At 49.8% G+C, this 20,385-nt stretch overlaps 1 protein-coding gene across 1 annotated transcript in view; it reads left to right on the plus strand.

Annotated features, from left to right (window-relative positions):
• The first annotated feature begins 173 nt into the window (after positions 1–173).
• The window catches only part of HADHA (hydroxyacyl-CoA dehydrogenase trifunctional multienzyme complex subunit alpha), a 28,023-nt gene continuing 7,811 nt past the window's right edge, over positions 174–20,385 (plus strand). Inside the window, exons 1-14 of the mRNA XM_082481820.1 lie at positions 174–269; positions 4,510–4,551; positions 4,640–4,710; positions 5,508–5,641; positions 6,871–7,009; positions 8,025–8,144; positions 8,229–8,331; positions 12,714–12,836; positions 13,196–13,314; positions 14,177–14,233; positions 17,926–18,035; positions 18,318–18,452; positions 19,091–19,262; positions 19,962–20,048. Of these exons, the coding sequence (XP_082337946.1) occupies positions 182–269; positions 4,510–4,551; positions 4,640–4,710; positions 5,508–5,641; positions 6,871–7,009; positions 8,025–8,144; positions 8,229–8,331; positions 12,714–12,836; positions 13,196–13,314; positions 14,177–14,233; positions 17,926–18,035; positions 18,318–18,452; positions 19,091–19,262; positions 19,962–20,048 (1,500 nt within the window). The 5' untranslated portion in view covers positions 174–181. The remainder of the gene's footprint in view (positions 270–4,509; positions 4,552–4,639; positions 4,711–5,507; positions 5,642–6,870; positions 7,010–8,024; positions 8,145–8,228; positions 8,332–12,713; positions 12,837–13,195; positions 13,315–14,176; positions 14,234–17,925; positions 18,036–18,317; positions 18,453–19,090; positions 19,263–19,961; positions 20,049–20,385) is intronic.

Raw genomic sequence — 20,385 nt, forward strand, 5'->3', positions numbered from 1 at the left:
GTAGAACAAGAAACGTCCGAGCCCCTACGGTGCGCGAAGATAGACGAGGGAGGCTGGAGGCGACGGCGGCGGAGCGGACAGGCAGCACCGCGGGCAGCCGCGGGCGGGGCGAGGCGGGCGGGGATGGTGTGGCCAAGCCCCCGGGCGGCCTCTCCCTCATTCGACCTCGCGCGCAGCAAAGATGGCGGCCGCGGTGCGCGCTATCGGCAGCCTGGGGCGCTTCACGGCCGCCTCTAAGTACAGCCTGTCCCGCCGCCCACCGCCCGCGGGTGAGACGGAGCCTCCGGGGAGGTGGCGGCAGCTGCCGCCGCCGCCTCCTGCGCCGGGGGGGGAGATGGGGAGGGCAGGCGGTGGAATGGGCGCGGTCTCTCAGGGTTGGGTGGGGGACCCACGCGTGAGGGTGGCGGGGGGGGGTACTGCGGTGGGGCGGTGAGGGGCAGCGGGCGGGGTGCCTACGCGTGAAGGTGGCACTGGGGGGGGGGCGAGGGCAGTGTGTCACGGCGGAGGGGAGGTCACCGGGCGGTGTGGCCTCGGGAGGGGTCCCTGCGTGTGTATGTGTCCCGCGTGAGGGGTGTTACCCCCGCGGCCTGTGAATCGTGCTGGGGGCTCCCTGGCGTCTCCCTGCCTCCCCCCCGGCAAGGTTCCCCCAGGGCAGGGGTCTGTCCCTCCCTGTTTTGGGGTCCACGGGGGCTGTGCCCCCACGGGGGAGATGCCCCCACGCCAGTCTGGCCTTCACCGTCCCTGTGTCCTTGCACGTGGGCACATTTTGGGAATCCATGTATGGGTCTGGGGGTCCCTGTCACCCTGCATTGAGGAGGGGACCTTCCACGCAGGATTGTCCTTGGCACATGAGCTGATCCACAGGCAGAGAGTGTCCTTACACACGTGTGTGCCCCCCATGCCTGTGTGTGTGCCCAGGGGAGGGTGTCCCCATGTCCTTGGCCATCTGGATCCTGGGGCTGCCCCCAGGCACGCAGGTGTGCCTGTGGGAAGGGGGTGTCCCTGCAAGGGTGGGGACAATGCCCCCAGGTGTGTTTGCGCCTCCAGGTGCCCCAGTCTGTCTTTATTTTGATATACAGGCGCCTCAGCCTTTGACTAATGCTCACCTATGATGTGCTGAGCCGGGCAGTGTTTGCAGCGCTGGGTCGTGGTGGTTCCTCACAGAGCTGCCAAAGCAAGGAGTCACCAGGTTCCCTTCGGAAGGCCGAAGCGCAAGGCTCAGAGGCATCGGAAACCAGTTTTTATTTCTGTGGTTCAAAGGGTCTCAGGGTCCAGTATCGATGTCGAGCTGAAATCTAGCAGCATTTCGTTTAAACCTAATACCTGTCTTACATGCAGTGTTGGAGCGGGTTTGCGCGTGAGCCGGTTGCTCCAGGAGCAGGGCACTGCGATAGATGACGAGCACAACTGTGGTAACTCCAGTCATCACTCAGGCTGTCGTTGGTTGGATTTCTTGTTATAACCGGCAATATTCTTCATCACAAACAGTCCTGGAGCTGCTGTGAGGACTCTGTCACTCGCTGTAATTAATAGTGTTGTTCTGCCATAACAAAGTTTTTGTTAAATTAGATGCGAACCTCGCCAAAGAGCCTGCAGAAGGCAGTCTGAGCTTGAGAGCTGGCTCTACCTGTTGGGCCACGTGCTGTGTGCTAACAGGTTCCCAGAGGGGACAGGAAAGCTCAGTTTGTCAAAAGTTTCCCATCTCACAGCTCGCAGTTTGGCGCTCTGTGCCATCAGCTCTCAGGTACGGGCTGAAAGTGTGGGCGGTTGTCGTCCTGAGCTTCAGCGGGCTCAATCTGCTGGTGCTTGGCTTGGTCCAGGGCTGCAAGAAGGCTTTTCTCCTGAACCATCCATGGATGCTGTTCCCACTTCAAGTGGCATGCCGCGGCTGGGTGAGTGGAAGGGTGGGAAGAGGAAGTGCTGGACATGGAAGCAGCCGAGGAAATGACAGAGGAAAGAGAAAGTGGGAAGGAACAGGTCATGGCTGGGCTGTGTGAAAGGGGTCGTCTCCATTCTCTGCTGTGTCCTAGTTCTCGGCAAAGTCCTGAGAGCAACTGTCTGAGTTATTGGTGTCCCTGTCTCTAGATGGTCTTTTAATTGGAGTGAGTGAAGTAGTGAGAATGGAATCGATATTCAGGGCTTTTAATTCTGGAGTGAATGTTAGTGAAACAGCAGAAGCATACATGTGGCCTGCTGCTGCTTCTCCACTATTTTAAAGGAGGATTTTTCTGGCTCTGATCTTGGCAAGTTACCATTGTACTGTTGAATGAATCAATGCCTAAAGCAGATGTGCTGTGACTGTGACCAAGTAAATGTGCTTTTAGTTTTAGATGTGTTTTTCCGCAAGTATTCTAGACTCTAAAGTCTGTCAGACTGAAGAAACCTCACTGAAATATTAAGCAGCTGTTACTCTGATGACAGTACCTTTCCCAAAACAGTTTATATTAAAATGGAGTGAGATTTGTTCAGTCATGCCCCTGGTGTTTTTTTTTTCCCTTCTTCATATCTTTTGTTTTGCTAGAACTGAAAGGCAAAGTGAAATTCAAGGTTTTCATGGGAGCAGTCTGTTTGGGAACTGCTATGGCAGAGGAAAGCCTGTTAGACCACAGAAGGAGAACAAAGTTAATTAATCCGTTCTGGTTTTACTCTTAATTGAGATTGAGTGTTTTGCATGTGATGTAGTTTTTACTACATAGTGCCTTGCTCTCAGTAAGGCTGGAGAGTGACGTGCTGCTTAGCTTCCCACATCCCGGCCTTAGCAGACACCTGACTGAGAGTGTGGAAGGAAAACATTATCACTTGCCTTGCAGCTGAGATTTATTTGGTCTAATGCTCCTTCCTGCTGTGCCTAGCCGTGTGCAGCAACACGGCGTTGAAGTGAATGAATTCGGTAAGACGGTTCAGTCCTTGCCTTCTGTTTAAAGTAGTTGAGCTGTGTGGCTTTTGTCAGGTTAAAATACTGCCATTAAAAGCATGTCATATTCTGCTGAGGAGCATCTGTCAGCAGAGAAATTATTCTCAGACCACGCTCGGTTTTGTGGGAAATGAGCATTGGCGTTTAGTTTCAGGAGTACCAGCTTTAGCATACAAAAAGTTTAGGGAAATTAATGTTGGCTACAGCAATCACAATCTGGGTGTTGTCCTAGTCAAAAATTACTTTAAAGTAGCTTTGGAGTGGAAACCAGTTCACTCTTTGTGGTGCTGTGGGCACATGACACACACATGCACACATAAACCTGTTTGCCGGGACAGACTGACACTGAATTTCCATCCCCACAGCGTCGCACCGTGTATCCTGGGCTCAGGGAATGGAGCGCAAAGGTCAGTCCCTGCTGCCAGCACCAGAGAGAAGGTGGAAAGAGGGGCAAAGTGCAGTGGAGCTCCAGCCCTGTGCCGGTGTCACGGGACTGCGGGAGGGGGAAGCACCTCTTGATGAGGTGCAGGCTGAGGTTTTGAGCTTGTTTTCCCTGTACCGGCTTTTCTGCCCTCTTGCTGCTGGGAATGGGAATGTTTCATTCCTGAACATTTTATCAGTGTTGAGCAGCAACCCTCCCCTAGCTAAATGGCTGTGTTCCAGTTGCTAAATGTGCCTGTGGGGCTTAAGAAGTAACGCTTTTACTAGCTTTCAGACTTAAAGCAGCTTTGGCAGGGATTCAGCCTAGATCTGTGTTAGAGGATCCTCTCGGTCAAGATCAAGGTCGCTTGAATAGAACTGGGCTTCATTCGTGTAGAGGGATCATCAGGCCAATTACAATTTCCCAGCAGAAAAAGGAGATCTGGGATTTATGAGTCAGAAGAGTGGCATTTCCCTTGTGGACAGAATTTCTTCATACCTGGTCTGAGTTTTCTGAGTGCTTTGAAACAAGACAAGTTTGTCTAGCTGCTTCCATATGTAATTAGTAGAGATGGATCTAGTATTTTGTTGATAGCTGGAGGCAAGAATAAATATTTTGTGTGCTCTTTTTGTGGCTCACCAGATGTAAAGCCCGTGATCTGTGAAGTAATACTGGGGGTGGCACCATTCTGACACATTCTCACTGGCACAAGAGCGTTTTTTTACAGAAATATTCCAGGGCAGTTATGTTTGATTTCCGAAGTTAACTTGCAGGCTTGAAACTTTCCGAAGTGCAGCAAGGTCTCCGGTTTAGGGTGTGAAGAAGTGTTGAAATGTGCATAATAAAGGCAAAACACCCCTGTGTGCTGCTTGCTCCATCTCTTGTCAGCTCTTTGGGAAGAAGGCTTTGATTTTTTTGCCCTCAGTTTGGCATTGCTGCTTTGGGAAGCTGCGGTGTGGAATCTGTGCTGTGAAGGTCACTTCAATAGCGTGGAGTCTGCTGAACTCTGGTGGTGGCACAGGTCAAGCCGTAAGAGAAGGAACTAGCTCATATTCGGGATTTTCCAAAACACTGTACTCGGCACATGAGGGGAGATGGGAGGATGCATTCATAAAGGACAATTAAGCTGAGACCACTGAGAATTTCTTTAACATCTGCAACATCTTTTCTTTAGGTTATGCTTGCTGTAACATCTCCACCTCCACTGCACTTCAGAGTAAGTGTAAAGCCTTTCTACATGAGTTCGTTTTCCTTCTTAAAATCCACTGAGCATAAGCTGATAACACATTTCTCTTCGTTTCCAGATAGAACCCATGTTAGCTGTGATATCAAAGGAGATGTCGCTGTTGTACGCTTCAACACACCAAATTCAAAGGTACTGTTTTAGCTGCCTGTGGTTAATAGATGTGTAAGTGGAAATGGCAGGAACAGCAGTTGTATGCACAAAGCATTGAAAATGCTAATTTAAGACTTAAGAACTTTCCTAACCAGCAGCCTTTCAAAGTTGTGAACAAAGTCGAAATAGGAGAATGAGCATTTGGGTGTTTAATGAGACATCTGAAAGTGCCTCATGGAAGTATTTTATATGTACTAAACTTACTTGTCTCTCACTGGCACAAGGTAGCACTAAATCTTACTAAGTTCTTGGATTCAAGGTGGTTAAGTAGAGTGTCCATTATATAGAAAAAAAAAAAAAAGCTTAGAAGCTCATGAAATCTGTGTTTGAGGTCACAAACCCACTGTTGGTGAGGTTAAGGACGAACTTCTTAATAACAGATTACTTGATGACCTGCTGCCAGGTTTCATCTTGGAGTTTTTTTTCTCACCGTATTATGACTCAAGATGAACTAACTTTTATAGCAAATCTGGGCTCAATTTGAGTGTCCCAGAAGCATTATAATCGTGCCAAGCAGTGGTCTGGCTGTTGGGCGAATTCCTTTCCTTTTCTTTGCAGAAAGCAGATCTTGAAATGCTGTCAAGCTACTGCTGCTCCTGGCCTCACACAGATCAGAAAACCCATTCAGACCTACCATTGGCTTTGGCTTTTTGTTGTCAGTCTGTCTTCTGTGCAAGTTTTCTGATGATAGGATGGCTGAGCCCAGTACTTAATCAGAGGTTAAACTCCGCTGTCTGCTGGGCTCCCTATTTACAATGCTTATTTGCTGCCTTCAGGTGAACACTCTATCCAAACAACTGAACGCAGAGTTTACTGATGTAATGAATGAGATCTGGGCCAATGAAGCTGTCAAAAGTGCCGTCCTCATCTCTTCAAAGCCAGGCTCTTTCATTGCTGGAGCAGATATCGAGTAAGTACGGGGGCATTAGAAGTTACGCTGCTGGAGCTTTCTCTGAAGTCCAGCATCCAGGGCCAGCGGTCCGGTGCACTGTGAAGTCCGAGCAGTTTGTCACTGACGTCTCCCCAGGGGTGAGGCAGAGGCTGGGAATGAAATCCATGTGCACAGGATGCCTAACTTGCTCAAATGAAGTTAGGACCTTGATAAAGAGGAACACGGCAAGTCACTAAACCCAATTTGGCAGTAACACTTGGTCACTCCTTCCTGCGTGCTGGGGTGGCAGCCAAGGAAACCCTTCCTGGCTCCAGGGTGAGCATTGTCCTTTGGTCTGGGAGACAAGAGCAGATAATTTACATGCAGGACTTCATTTAAGCTGAGTGCCTGGCAGTCTGCCAGCGTGGCCCCTCGGTTAGGCAGGATTTGGCGCTCGGCCACGCGGAGCATCTGAGCTGCCTCCCAGGCGATTCAGCGTGGGTGACTCCTGCAGGATGCAGGACGACCCGTGTGGGTGCTCGCACTGGGACCTGGAGTGCCATTGGCTTCCAGTCCTGACATTGACCAGGACAAAATAGTTGTTTAAAGGCATGAAAAGCCAGAAAGCTCTGAGGAAAGAAGGTGAATTACAGATAGGCCCATCAAAACCTTTTTAGTTTTTTGGCTGGCCTTGTGCAGGGGCAGAGACTTGATCTATGTTGGGGTGGGAAGGAGGCAGTGGCTAGAGCTGGTAAGCAGAGCAAAGCTGTGTTTAAGAGGTGTCTGCTGGTCTCAACACTACAAGCCTCCCAAATTGCGCCTGCCTGGCAAACGCTGCTAGCCTCCGTGAAAATAATTGGCACGGAGAGTCTCTAATTGGCAGAGTGCAATATCAGAGCACTGGCCATCTGCTCCTCTAAAAAGTTATCCTGGGCTCTCCCCTCCACCCTTCCTGGCAAGTGCTTTGAGGCTTCCTATGACCCTTCCTCCTCTCCCCCGAAGGCTTTCAGAGCTCTGACACAAGGAAACTCATTCACTGCCTGCAGGCGCAGCCCAGTGTCACCACGAAGTGATTTAACCCACTGAATTTAGTAGTCTTCCTGTGTTGTCTGTTAGTGTAAGAGCGGGGGACTAAATAGCTCTTGCCTGTCTGTCAGTCACTGGAGCTTTGTGGGAAAAGGGGAACAAACTCCTTGAAGCACTCTCTGTTTTACTACTGTTTTCTCAGTGCTTTTCCAATTCTGATCAGCCTTTCTGCCTCACTGCAGCATGATTGAAGCCTGCAAGACTTCTCAGGAAGTGACTCAGCTCTCTCAGGAAGGACAGAAGATGCTAGAAAAAATTGAGCAGTCTCCAAAGCCTGTAGTTGCTGCCATCAGTGGCTCCTGTCTGGGAGGAGGACTGGAGGTATTGAACAATTCTGGGCCTGACAAGCAGCAGTGGGAGTTGATAGTGCTGCGTCTCCAAACCAGCCAAATGATGCCGGCAGGACTACTTAGTGTGAGAGGGATTGGAGACCTGATGTGGGTTCGTTACATCCATTCAAATGAGTTTGTGACAAGTTAATGGCTCGGTTGTGCTTCAGGGCTCTGCCATACTAAATTTTCTGTTTCTGTTGAAAGAGAGTTAATCGAATATGAATCTCTGTGGGCCAGGCTAATATTTAGCTGAGTGTCCCAGGGAAAACCGGCTGTTTCCGGCAGGCACTGGATCTGGATAAATGCTGCTGGCAGAGTCCAGGCTGGAAATTGTTGCTTTTCAGATGAACTGAGTCTCGTATCCCAGCAACTTCTGTTCTTTTAAAAGTTGTTGCAAGAGGGATGAGTGTGGGGAACCTGGCCAGGCTCCACCCTGGCCGGCGTACTCTGCTCTGTTGCTTGCCGCTTTGGCTGGGTGCAGCGTTTGCTTCGTAATCTCCATTTAGGATTTTGTAAACTGAAAGAATCTGTAGTAATTCCTGGAGCAAAGTTGTTACTAAAACCGAATAACCTTGTGGGAATGGAGTCTCTTCAGTTGGGTACTGATTTCTCAAGCAGTCACAACTTTTTACAGGCACTGTGGTCACAGATCTGAACTTGGTGACCAGGTGATAAACCAAGTGTCACGGCTGATCTGTAAATGGGTCCATGCTCTCAGTGTAGTGAATGAATTTGGCCCTTGATGGTCTAGATGAGATTTTAAAATAGCTTGCCTCAGTTTGGTAGTTTCGTGTTCGTGTCATAGCTGCTTGCTGTGATCTGCCTGTGTGCGCTTCCCTTGCTGGAAGAAGCCATCAGTGAGCACAGAGGGAATTTAGGCAGTTGAATTAGGGAATTTTGGGGTAGGGTCGGGAACAGCGTGTAGAAAAGACTTTTGTGATGGACGTCCGGTTCGTCTGTGGCCTTTCGCAGGGAGACCTTTAGTTTTCTCTTCCTTTTTTAAGGTGGCCATTGCCTGTCACTACAGAATAGCGACAAAGGACAAGAAAACAGTCTTGGGAGTGCCTGAAGTGTTGCTGGGTCTCCTGCCAGGGGCAGGGGGTACTCAGAGGCTGCCAAAGATGGTAAGCAGGAGAAAACCTTTACTCGATAGCCGCTTCTGCTGCACGCCGTGCTCCCATTCTGAAGTCCCCTTTCTGCCCTTCCAGGTGGGACTTCCTGCTGCCTTTGATATGATGCTGACCGGAAGGAACATCCGTGCTGACAAAGCAAAGAAGATGGGTCTGGTTGACCAGCTGGTGGACCCACTAGGTCAGACATGACACCTCTCAGTTGCTTGATTCGCTGCCTGTCAGTTAACCCCTCCGCCTTGCTGAAATGGGTGGAGAAGCCATTGATGCAGTCAGCAGTCTGGTAGGGGCAAAGCATATGGACTGCAAAGTCCTTACCGTGCTCTGCAGTGCAGTCTCCATTCCCACCTTAGAGGCATGTGCATGGGGACCTTGAAATGTCAGGCTCCTGCTAGAGCTAAGTGAACTGGGAAAGGTTAGCATAGAGGGCAGGCCTGCTGGCTCTCTTGCATAAGCTAATTATACAGATAAGAACCTGCATTCCTCATTTATCATGTCAGAGGGACAGATTGCAACCCATAACGAAAGGAGAATAGGTGACCGATGTCTACATTTATGCAGCCTGCAGATGTTAATCTCTGTGACAAGATCTTGAGAAGAAGCCAACCCCCACGGCGTAGGCGCTCTGAATTGCCAACTGACTGAAGTTGGATGCAGAAATTCCTTGCGAACTGCAGACCAAATTGCACTTCCAAGTGCTGCGTGGGCTAGTCAATAATTTCTTGCTTCTGCTGCCCTTTCACTAGGGGCGGCTTTCTTGGAAGGTGACTAAATGGAGGGGCAAACCCTCTGCAGCCGCCTCTGAAAGGTGTGAGCAGCCAGGAATTAGAATGGAAACCACTGTGCCAGCTGGTACTGCCACCCAGTTGCACTGTGCTGAGCTTTGTTTTCCCCAGGCATAGCGTGGCCAGAGTACCCTGGTGGCCCTTAGCTCCTGAATTTGAAGAAAATAAAATAAACAAAAAGAAAATATGTTGCTGCCTACCCTGAGAAGTGCAAGGGAAGGCCTGTGTCAGTTCTGCCTCACGTGCCAGCGTTCAGCTGGATGAGATATCCTTAATCGTATTCTCACTTATAAAACAGATCAGTGGTACCCGGGCTTAAGTTAAAATTGCCTGAATAAACTTTACGACTGTATACTTGCTTAAATGTGAATTGGCTTTTAAGAGCCAGCAAACGTGGCTTTTGATACCAACAATTACACTGGCTCGCTTAAAGGAAACCTGAACTTTCTGAAGAGCTGTTTGGAATCCTGGCTCAGACCAGATAAGCTCATAGGAGGAACACAAAAAACAAATTCTGTGCAAGCATTAGAGGCATTCCTTGTTCATTCAAATAGCAGCCAGTGCCAGGAGGCCTTCTGCTGAGTATTCTCATTTTCATTCTCAACGTCTGGGGGAGAGCAGCTTTGACTGGGGTGATGCTTTAGCTGATTATAGAAGGCTTTGAAGGAGAGAGACAGCATTAATCAGGAGGCAATTTCATGGGGTGCAATCAGTTCTCCTTCAGTAGAGAACTCTACAGCATTCTCTTGATCTATTTGCTACTGTGCCCAGATCTAATTCTGGCGTGTGCCTTTTTTTATCAGAAAGCAGATGTGAGTCGACAGCTTGGAGCTCCTGGGTTAGGACACTACAAATTGTTGGGAGGTAACCGCGAGTAAAGTAAACCCACATACGTGGGTTTGACCACCTTGCCTGAATAGTTCTTATAGCTCAGACTTACAAATAAACAGCTCTTTTCTTCAGCTGTAGTGTCAAAGTCCAGTGCTTGTTGGCATTGAACACCCAAGGTAATGGAAAGGGGGAATCAAGTGTTCACGTCATTTAGCACATCAGGTCACTAAAGCTGAAAGGTCTCAGACCTGTTGCCTTGAAGTGGTGGGAAGAGAATTTGGAAGCTGGTAAGGTTTGAACTCAGAAATCCCAAATGCTCTCAAATTGCCAGTAAATTTTCTAAAACCTACTGGGCATTGCTGAAATGTCGATTATGCAGCAGCTCTGGGTTAAGTTTTCTGAGCTGCCTGTAAAATGAAATATGTTGTTTTGTTTGGACTGTTTCCCTCTAGAATGGCTCTGACATGCTGCCAGGGCATGAGTGAGACTTCTGAACAGTGAGCTTTCATGATCTGGTCAAAATGTACATCCTTCTTGCCGAGAGACCCTCCAGCAGGCAGCAGCATTGGGGTTTGCTGAGAGTACGCTCTCAAGATTTTATGCAAAGAGAGGTGAAACCTTGGAATTGAAGATCTCAGCTTTTGGTGGAGGGAGAGAGTAGTGGGATGTGAAAGAGGAGGAGTTCCCTGTTTTGTTTTTGTTCTTTAACTGTCTGCTGGGTGTTTTCTTAGCTCTAAGGACTCTGTGCAGCATCTGGGTGAGGTTGGAGCAGTTTATAGTGAAGGTTAAAGAGGTTGCCCAGCCATAAGGATGCAGAGTTGTAACCTCATCAGGTTTGTTCTGCTAGTTCAGAGGCAGCCCCAAGGCTCACGTTTAGCTGGCGGCCCTGTGCAGAGTTGCTGGGCATTGCTCTTTCATTAATGACTCATTGTATTTGCCTCCAGCAGCTTTACACAACTGTCTTTTCAGCCCTGCACTCTATCCTCCTGTACTGCACATACAAGTCCTGTGCTTGGAAGTTGTGCAACCCAGCCCCAGAGATTGCTAAAACTCATTTTGTGGTGGCTTGCTTCGTTCTTTGTGGGACAGCTTTAAGTTAGCACAGGGGGGCCAGAAGATGGATGGCACACCGCCTGGAGCCTGGCTGGGAGTTGCTATGTGTGGTGTTAGCTAAACCAGCTGAGAGATTTCCTGCACCTGAGGTCAAAGGTGGAGGTTTCGTTGGACATCAGTTCCAGTACAAGTAATTTTCAAGGACACAGTGCTTCATAACTTGCCTATATATTTAATAGCAACAGTGTTGGTACGACTTAGTTGTGCAGACTCACCGTACCACATAAGAAAGGAGAGGTGCAACAAGAGGGAGGGCAGGCGGAACACTTAAGTTGTGTTGAGATACAGTGGTGCCTGCAGTTCTGCAAAGTGAAGGGGTGAGGGCTAAAGGGCACAATTTGCAAAAAGACAGTCAGGCACTGAAACAGGGCTTAGAGAGGTGATGGGACCTCCATCCTTGGAGGTGTTCCAAGACTGGCAGAACATGTGCCTAAGCAACCTGATCTAATTTCAGAGTTGGATTTAACTTTGAACTTGTCTGTGCTCTGAGCAGCGGGTCAGACAGGATGGTGTCCCTTCCAGCCAAAGCTATCCCATGGCTCCATGAAAGTGGTGTTGATGTTTAAGTGGCATGTTTAAGTTTAAGATGTTGAAGTTGAAGGAGCTCTCTACTCCCATTGGGAGCTGGCATTTTGGCTTTTCTGCATAATGCCGGGGATATTAAATGCCTTGGGGCCTTCACATAGTTGCCTGTTGAGCCTTTCCCTCATTGTTCATAATCAAGAAACGTCGAACAGGCAGCAGGGGATAGCATGGTAGCAATTCAAAGGAACATGTTGCTGTCTCATCCTTGCTTCTCTACATCATCATCCATCGGTGATAATGTAGTTGCCAAGCCACTCTCCGTGGTATTTGAAAAATCATGGAAGTCAGGAGAAGTCCTCGGTGACTGTAAAAAGGGAAATATTGCATCCATTTTTTAAAAGGGTAGAACGGAGGATGCTGGGGACCACCAACTTGTCAGCCTCACCTGTGCCTGGGAAGATCATGGGACAGATCCTCCTAGAAGCTATGCCAAGGCACATGGGGGACAGAGAGGTGATTCAAGACAGCCAGCATGGCTTCACCAAGGGCAAGTCCTGGCTGATAACACAGGGGGCTTCTATGATGGAGTGACTCCATCAGTGGATATGGCTCATGACTGGCCGCAAGCCAGCAACGCGTGCTACAGCCCAGCAAGCCCCCGGCATCCCGGGCTACATCCCCAGCAGCATGGCCAGCAGGGCGAGGGGGGGGGGGATAGTGCCCCTCTGCTGCGCTCTGCTCTGCTCTGGGGAGACCCCCCCCCGCAGTGCTGCCTCCAGCTCGGGGGGCTTCAGCACAGGAGAGACATGGAGCTGGTGGAGCGGGGCCAGAGGGGGCCCCGAAGATGCTGGGAGGGCTGGAGCCCCTCTGCTGGGAGGACAGGCTGGGAGAGGTGGGGGGGTCAGCCTGGAGAAGAGAAGGCTCCGTGCAGACCTCCGAGCCCCTTCCAGTGCCTAAAGGGGCTCCAGGAGAGCTGAGGAGGGACTCTGGATCAGGGAGGGGAGCCATGGCACGAGGGGGAACGGTTTGACACTGGAAGAGGGGAGATTTAGGTGAGATACTGGGAAGAAGTTCTTTCCTGTGGGGGTGGTGAGCCCCTGGCGCAGGCTGCCCCGAGGAGCTGTGGCTGCCCCATCCCTGGAGGTGTTCAAGGCCATGCTGGATGTGGGCTCTGAGCAACCTGGGCTGGGGGGAGGTGTCCCTGCCCATGGCACAGGGGTTTGGCTAGATGGCCTTTAAAGGTCCCTTCCCGCCCAAACCATTCTATAACTTCTGCTGCATTTCCTCAAGACTTCTCTTTTGTTCACAGGGCCAGGTGTGAAGACTCCAGAAGCACGAACAATTGAGTACTTGGAGGAGGTAGCCATTGGCTTTGCCAGAGGACTGGCCAACAGAACTGTGTCTGCCAAAAGATCGAAAGGGCTAATACAGAGTAAGTCTGTGGGCATAACAGCTCTGTGGGTCTGCTCTGCACTGATCCTCTTCAGCAGCGCCCTCATGCAGTTGCAGAGCCCAAAAATGATGACATCTCTGTGTGAGTTCTACTCCACAGAGCTCAGTCTGTCACCAGTTGGAGTAGGAGGGTACTGTAGCCCTGAATAAGACTCATCTGTGTAACAAGCCATGGGTGCCCTTCTGAGCAGACCGTGCTACTTGTGGCTAGCTGAGTTTGAGGTGCATGTTTCTATTGCAGATGTTCAGACCTATACACTTTTATCTTTCCAGTTAATCATTTAAAGGCTGGTTGTGCATATAGCACTGTGCTGAGACGTGTTTTGTCCCATCTTGCAGAGATAACAGACTATGCTATGGCTCTTCCTTTCGTGAGGCAGCAAGTCTACAAGACAGTGGAGGGCAAAGTTCAGAAGCAAACCAAAGGACTCTACCCTGCTCCGCTAAAGATCATTGAGGTAACCACCACTGCGAGGCCCAAGAAACTACCGTGAAGGTGGATCTGTGGGATAACGTGGCAACGGACAGAGGGAAGGTGGTTCCTTCCTCTGGGTCAAGCCATACACCCTGGTCTTCACAGCAAATCAGTCTTGATGAGTGCTAGCTGTGTGGTGTATCAAGCAAGCGTGGTAAAAGGCGGAATAGCTTCCCAGAATATGATCACCAATTTTTGTGATACTGGTACCAGTAAGGGGAAGATCAAGAATCCCAATCAAGGAAAAGCTTGCCTGGAATACTGTGTCCGTGAAACTTGCAGCTGCAGTTTTTCCAGGTTTCCTGTACAGTTTCTAAAGAGTTGGGTTAACATGTTTGAAGTCAGGAAAATATAAATTGCTGTTTTCACAGCACTGGCCATGCAATACTTTAAAAGTTATTCCCCTGAGTTACACAGGTGTTGTATTACTTACAGACACTGTCCATGGTTGAATCCTTAAAGTGACTTTTCACTATTTAGGTTGTTGCTAAGACTTCTCTAAAACCTGGGGATGCCCCGCCTCTGATTCCGAGAGCAATGACATTGCAGGAGCACTGTCCTACTGAAAACAATTCCTGAAACCACAAGTTATGTGTAAAAATTAACCTGATAGAAAATTCCTTGCCATCGTAGCTATTCTGTGCTGGAAGTACAAGGTGATTCATAGCTCTGTTTTGAACAGCATGGACAGGACCCAGAGAGTCTGAAGTGTGCCTTGAATATTGGGGAGGGGTGACTGGTGAAAACAGGAGGTGCAGCTAAACAAGGACTCTCATAGCAGTTGGAGTAGCAATTGGCACACGTGACTTGACAGCGGCGTATCTTTATTGTTCTTCTTTGACTAGGTCGTAAAGACTGGTCTTGATCAGGGGCGTGACGCTGGATACCTCACTGAATCCCAGGTAAGGAGATTAGATCCCTCATAGTAATCGGTACGTTGTGTAGTCAGGGGGGATTTGTTTTTAGTTGCACACAAAGAATAATATCTGTCACAGGCTGCTGAAAGTGGTGTCTCGCTCCCTGCGCCTTCTGCTGGCAGCGGGGCTGTGAAAAAGGCCCGTCTTGGACAACAGAACTGTTTGTCAGCGTTCTTCATCTGTGAAAACAGTTTGTGCCTTTTCTCGTTCCTGTCTGTGTTATCTTTTTGAGTGGGGAATAACCAGAGTTCACTGATCTAGGTTTCACGGAACAGGACTTTGATGTCTCTGTGTGTCTGGGCACCGTTTGTTTTTCCTGATAGTCACAGGATAACCTAGAGCTGTGGGTGCCGTGCTGTCAGTCTCATCAGTGTCTCCCGGCAATTTGGTGCAAACAAATAATTTCTTTGAAGAATTAACTTTCATTTTTACCTGTGTTCTATTTACTCTGTCACCTTTTTTCAATCATCTTTGTTCAGGCTGTTGCTTCTCCATTATTCTTGTTTTGCTCTTTGTCCTGTTTTCTAGTCCGGGTTCTTTGCACTGGTCCTTTTTTACCCGTTGATAATTTTGGCTGCTTCTGAAAATTAGGTGGTTTTTTTTAGTAGTGGTTTCTCACCCAGAGCAGGACTTCTCTCTCCTTATCCCATGGTCAAACTTACCTATTTAGTAGCCACTCCAGTCAGCGTACTGGCTAGTACTGGCTGTTCAGGGGGACCTCAGCACACCGGAGGACTGGGCAGACAGGAACCTCGTGAAGTTCAGCAAAGGGAAATGCCAAGTGCTGCCCCGGGGAGGAATGACCCCGTGCACTAGTACAGGCTGGGGGCCAGCTGACTGGAGAGAGTCCAGCGAAGGGCCACAAGGATGATTAAAGGCATCCGACACACGAGGAGAGACTGGGAGCCCTGGGACTGGAGAAGGGAAGGCTCGGGGGGATCTTGTCAATGTGTATAAATGCCAGGTAGGAAGCAGTAAAGAAGGCATAGCTACACTCTTCTCAGTGGTAGACAGTGGCAGAATAAGAGGTAATGAGCACAAACTGAAATGAGAAATTCCACTTAAATATGCAAAACAACTTTTTTTTTTTACTGTAAAAGTGATTGAATGCTGGAACAGGTTGCCCAGAGAGGCTGCGGAGTCTCCCTCCATGGTGGTACTCAAAACCCAACCCAGAACAGTCCAAAGCAGCCTGCTGTAGTTGACCATGCTTTGAGCGATGGGGTGGGACAAGACAATCTCCACAGGTCTGTTCCAACATCACCTATTCGGTGGTTCTGTGATTCTGTGAAATAAACCTGTTTCATTCTTCCTTTCCCTTCAGTTCTTTAGTTCCCTGGCACAGGCAGTTTAGCACCAATAGCAACTGTTAAGGGAAGTAAACTCCGTGATTCCATGAAGTAAAGTCTTTTGCATTTTTAACACCCAGAAGATTTCACCTCTTGTTCTGCTTGCTGCTTTTCCCCATCGTAGGTCCAGCCAGTGGTGAGGCTGAGCGGGTATTAGAGTCATAGAAGAGGTGTCCTATCGCAGAGGTGTAGGTACACGCACACATCTGTTCACAAGCAGAGAGTACACGCGTGGCTGGCTGCACGGACCGCGCAGTGCCTTTAACTGGTGACACCCACGTGAACACAAACCACTCACAGGCATGGCCAACATGGGTGATTGCTGTTCCACCTGGTTTGACTGACCAGAATTGAAGTTCACGTGTGGCAATAAGTGCACATGTGTGCATACGCACACTCACACCCCCTTTAGTAACTGGCGGTAGATGTTTCATCTGTCAATTAGTTGGCCACAGGGCCCAAGTCTGACCAGCTGCTGGCACGTGGACCTCATGTTCTAAACGCCATCCAGTCCTGCCTGAGGTTTGCTAGTGACATACTCTGGAAAACAGGCACTGAGTTGAATACGGAGGTGGCACAGACTGTCGTGGGCAGGTCCAGGGCTTGAGCAGGCGAGTAGACTCACCAGCGGCTTGCTCTCAGCGTGACTCTTCTATTGCACACAGAGTCTTTGTTTTCCCGTGCTTGTTCATCCTCAGCCATCTTGGTCCCTCCCTTTCTCTGCCCTTGTCTCTGCCTTAATAAACAACCTGCCCCTGATTAGTTTTTCCTCACTGGTCCCAGTTTCACTACATCTGTACTCAAATTTGTTATTTCTGATACTGAAGAGGTAATTCTGGCTGTGCCCCATGTCACTGGTGTGGTTACCTGAGCACTGCTGCATCTGCAAGACCTGACTCCCCAGAAGACCCACAACACTCCCATCTGATTATCTCTGCATTTGGATCATCTCTCATGTCACTGCCCCTTAACCACCAGTGAAATCTGTCTGTCCCCCACAGTACTCTCTGTAGCTTTCAGCAGCTTCTCACGCTGCTCTGTGTCACATCCCGCAGTCTTTCCTGCCGTGTGTAGTAGCTCCTTTTGTCCTCTCCTGGTGACAAGGTCCTGCTCTGAGCTGTAGCTGTCTGCCTCCTACCTTAATAGTGCCCTCCCGGCTCTACCCCATCTGTTCTGGTTATGCATTCCACCCACGTTTGGTCTGGTGCTGAATAAAAGGCTTGGGTTACTCTGTTCCTTACAGAAAAGAATGAATGTTGTTTTTCCTGAGAATAGCAGCAGGATGGAGATCTTCCCAGAACCCTCTGAAGAATAATAAGTGTCAGTGTCGTGTCTTTTTTTCATGCCTCCCTCTTTCCCCTAGGATAGGAGACTTGTGGATTCTCTTCTAGGCTTTGTGTTTCTGATATTTTAACAAGCTTCTAACTCACAGGACAGCGGTGAAGGAAGATACAGCCTGCTTGAGACTCCATTGCGTGGCGGCTTTCCTTAGCTGGCTTGGCTCAGACAACGTTAGTTTTCTGTTGCCTTACGCTGTCTTTTGTCTCCCTGACTGCTTTCCTGTTTCATGCCGTGTGCTGGGAGGTTATGCAGGCCTTTGATTTTGTTGCTGGTCCGTGATACTCCGAAAATAGTGTCGGCCTACTGCTGTTGGTGAGAATTGGCCTGCGTAAAGATTTTTCCCGAAGTGTGAGGGCAGAGCCCTTTTGCCTGGAAGCCACTGGGGCGATGGCCCCAGGTAGAGCTGGATGCACGTGGGGGAGAAAGGATGCCATGGCAGAGAAATACAGTCCTGCCACTGGGGAAGTAGAAGTGGCTTCTGCGCTCATCTCCCAGGACCCTGCAGCTGCTGGCTGGCCGAGGCAGCCGCGTCCCTTCTGGCTTACCGTCACACCAGTCAACTGCCAGGGAATGCTTCTCCCAAAGCTGTGCTGGGAGCGTCAAAATGAGCTGCAAACGGTTTCTTGGGTAGGCAGGGGATGGACATGGAAATACTGTGGCTGCTCTTGTTCCCCGGGCAGAGCCCCTGCCCCTCCAGACATGAGTGTTAGAGGTACACACTCTTCCAGATGCTTTAAATTATATTGTTATGGGGAAGGACATTGAACAAGCAGTTTCCTACTGCGTTCTGGCAACCGGTACAGGAGGTAGTGGTGCAGAGCGGGCTGTGCTTAGCACAGAAGGTGCCTCTCTGCAGAAGATGCGTCAGTCTGTGCAGTTGCATGAGTGGTTGTGCTCTCCCCTTACCATGTTTTCGATGTGTATGTGATGGAAGCAAGACAGCTGTTAACTGCCAAACTCTCTGCTTCCCTCTTCCCTTTCTTCCAGAGCTTTGGCCAACTTGCGATGACTAAGGAGTCCAAGGCGCTGCTTGGACTTTACCACGGGCAGGTGCGCTGCAAGAAGAACAAGTTTGGAGCACCTCAGCGAGAGGTCAAGTAAGTGCAAGTGTGGGATGCCTGAGGAGCAGTTGGAGGCCCTCTGCTAAAAGGCTCTTGGGACCGAGTGGCCTAGAGCTGTGAAAAGCAGTGAAACAGAGCAGAGAGATTTCCAGCCTCCAGAAGGGTAATCCTCTGCAGTTTGGAGGTCTCACCCACAAGTGAAGTCTTCTTTTGTGACCCTGCTAAAATAGTGGACGGGATCTGCGCAAGTCTGACAGCAGCAACGGAAATTCAGCTATTTCTAGCTTTGAATGTGTCCCCTGGTCCTTTTCTGTGCAGGACGCTGGCAGTGCTGGGAGCTGGGCTCATGGGAGCTGGGATCGCACAGGTTTCAGTGGATAAGGGAATGAAGACCATTCTGAAGGACACAGCACAGAAGGGCTTGGACAGAGGACAGCAGCAAGTCTTCAAGGGGTACGCGAGTTAAAAGGAATTTGCTGGGGATGGGATGGGGCTGCCTTTAGTCAAAGTACTCCTCTGCTTTCAGGCAGTCAGGAGGTCCTGACACTTCGGTTCCTTTGGAGTCTTCTACCATCAGATGTCACAGAAATGCTTTCTTTTAAGGTTGCCCTATGCAGTGTGCTGGGATATTGCTACGAAATAGGCCCAGTGTATTCAGCCTTAGCTCCTTAGGTAGGTAGATGATCTAACAGATGATTGCTTCAGCTTTTAGATTTAGCAGTAGCTTATAGAACTAAGGGGGAGGGAGTAATCCTGGCTGCCTAAAAGCCCATGTCAGGGGAGGCATTGGGTCAGACCTCTGAAAAGCTGGATTTCTTTCCCCTGTCCTCTTGGCTCAGCTGTGCATCATCAGGAATGTCAGCGATTGACCTTCAAACTAATGTGTACCAGCTGAATTGTGTGAGCATGGCTCTTCTTTTTCCAGATGGAAGGAGGGGCCAGTAGGCAGAGTGACAGTCCTGCTGGACTGGAGGTGGTGTTTTGGGTCCCAGCTCCAGGAGGGAGGGATGCCCTTGGTGCTGTGGTGCACCTCTAGCAGTCTGGGCTGTCCTGCCCAGGAGCTGTGATGTGACAGAGCTCTCCCTCCCTAGGCTGAACGGCAAGGTGAAGAAGAAGAGCCTGACATCGTTTGAGAGGGACTTCATTCTCAGCAACCTGACAGGCCAGCTCGACTACAAGGGCTTTGAGAAGGCAGACATGGTGATCGAGGCTGTGTTCGAGGACATTAATATCAAGCACAAAGTGCTGAAGGAAGTGGAGGCCGTGAGTATCAGTTCTGCGCAAGTTGTGCTAGATGTGGCCCCTGTGGAGACTCATGGTGTCCTGTCCTGGGCTGCTGGGTTTGTCACATCTCCTTTGTGCTGCAGTTTGGTGCTTGGTGCAAGTTATTTCTGTCAGTACATGGGTGCGTGTCAAGGGCAGGCTTCCTGTTCCCTAAGGAGATCCACTGTTCTGTAAGAAGTCACTAGTTCTTAGCTGAATGGGGCAGTTCTGACATTCCCTGACTCCGGGGAGCCGCTCCAAAAACAATTCCATTTGTCTGAGCACATTGATATGACAGTAATGTCCTTTGGTATCCCCACAACTTATAGTCCTTTACTTGCTATCTCTAGCTTGCTGCCACTGCTCTTTTCTGTTCAAGAGTACGCTTGGGAAAATAACTGTAAGGTAAAGGAGCTGGCCTGGGCCTCCCCCAGTGTCTAATGTGGTTGCAATGGTCTGGCTCTGAGACTAATACTGCAGACATGGGGAGAGCTCAGGGGAAGACAGATCTGGCTGACTCGGGGTGCTGCTTTAGAATTGATTTCTAATGCTGTCTGCCCTGACAGAGACAGTCAGGTTTGCCTTGGTTGTCATGGTTACCAGGTAGTGGTACTGTTCTCTCAGGGCTCTGCGCATCGCGCTCTGGATCTCACTCTGGAGCCTGTGCGTTTACACTGTCTCTTCCACCCCCTGCCACAGGTGATCCCTGCTCACTGTATCTTCGCCAGTAACACATCTGCCCTCCCAATCAGCCAAATTGCTGCTGTAAGCAAGAGGCCAGAGAAGGTGAGTATCCGGTGCCATCTGCCCAATCTGCGCTGAGCTACCTGTTAGTGGCAAATTGGTGTTGTAGGTGAGCGCTGGGATCTTCTGCTTCCTCCTCAGAACACGAAACAGCTCATCCCCTGCACCCAGTGCAAACTATGACCAAAGAACTTGTGGTCCTTGGGCAGGTGGGAAGGGGATGAAGGTGGACTCGCCCCCAGTGTGACGTTGGCGAGGCAGGGTGCAGTAGGGAGGTGAGAGCACTTCAGGAAACATTAATGCATGCAGCGGGGCAGAGAAGCTATGGAAGGACTCAAGCTGAGAGAATTCCAGCCAAGAAGACTTCAGTCATTTTGAT

Source organism: Vanellus vanellus, assembly GCF_965231255.1.
Source record: "Vanellus vanellus genome assembly, chromosome: 3".
Classification (NCBI taxonomy): domain Eukaryota; kingdom Metazoa; phylum Chordata; class Aves; order Charadriiformes; family Charadriidae; genus Vanellus; species Vanellus vanellus.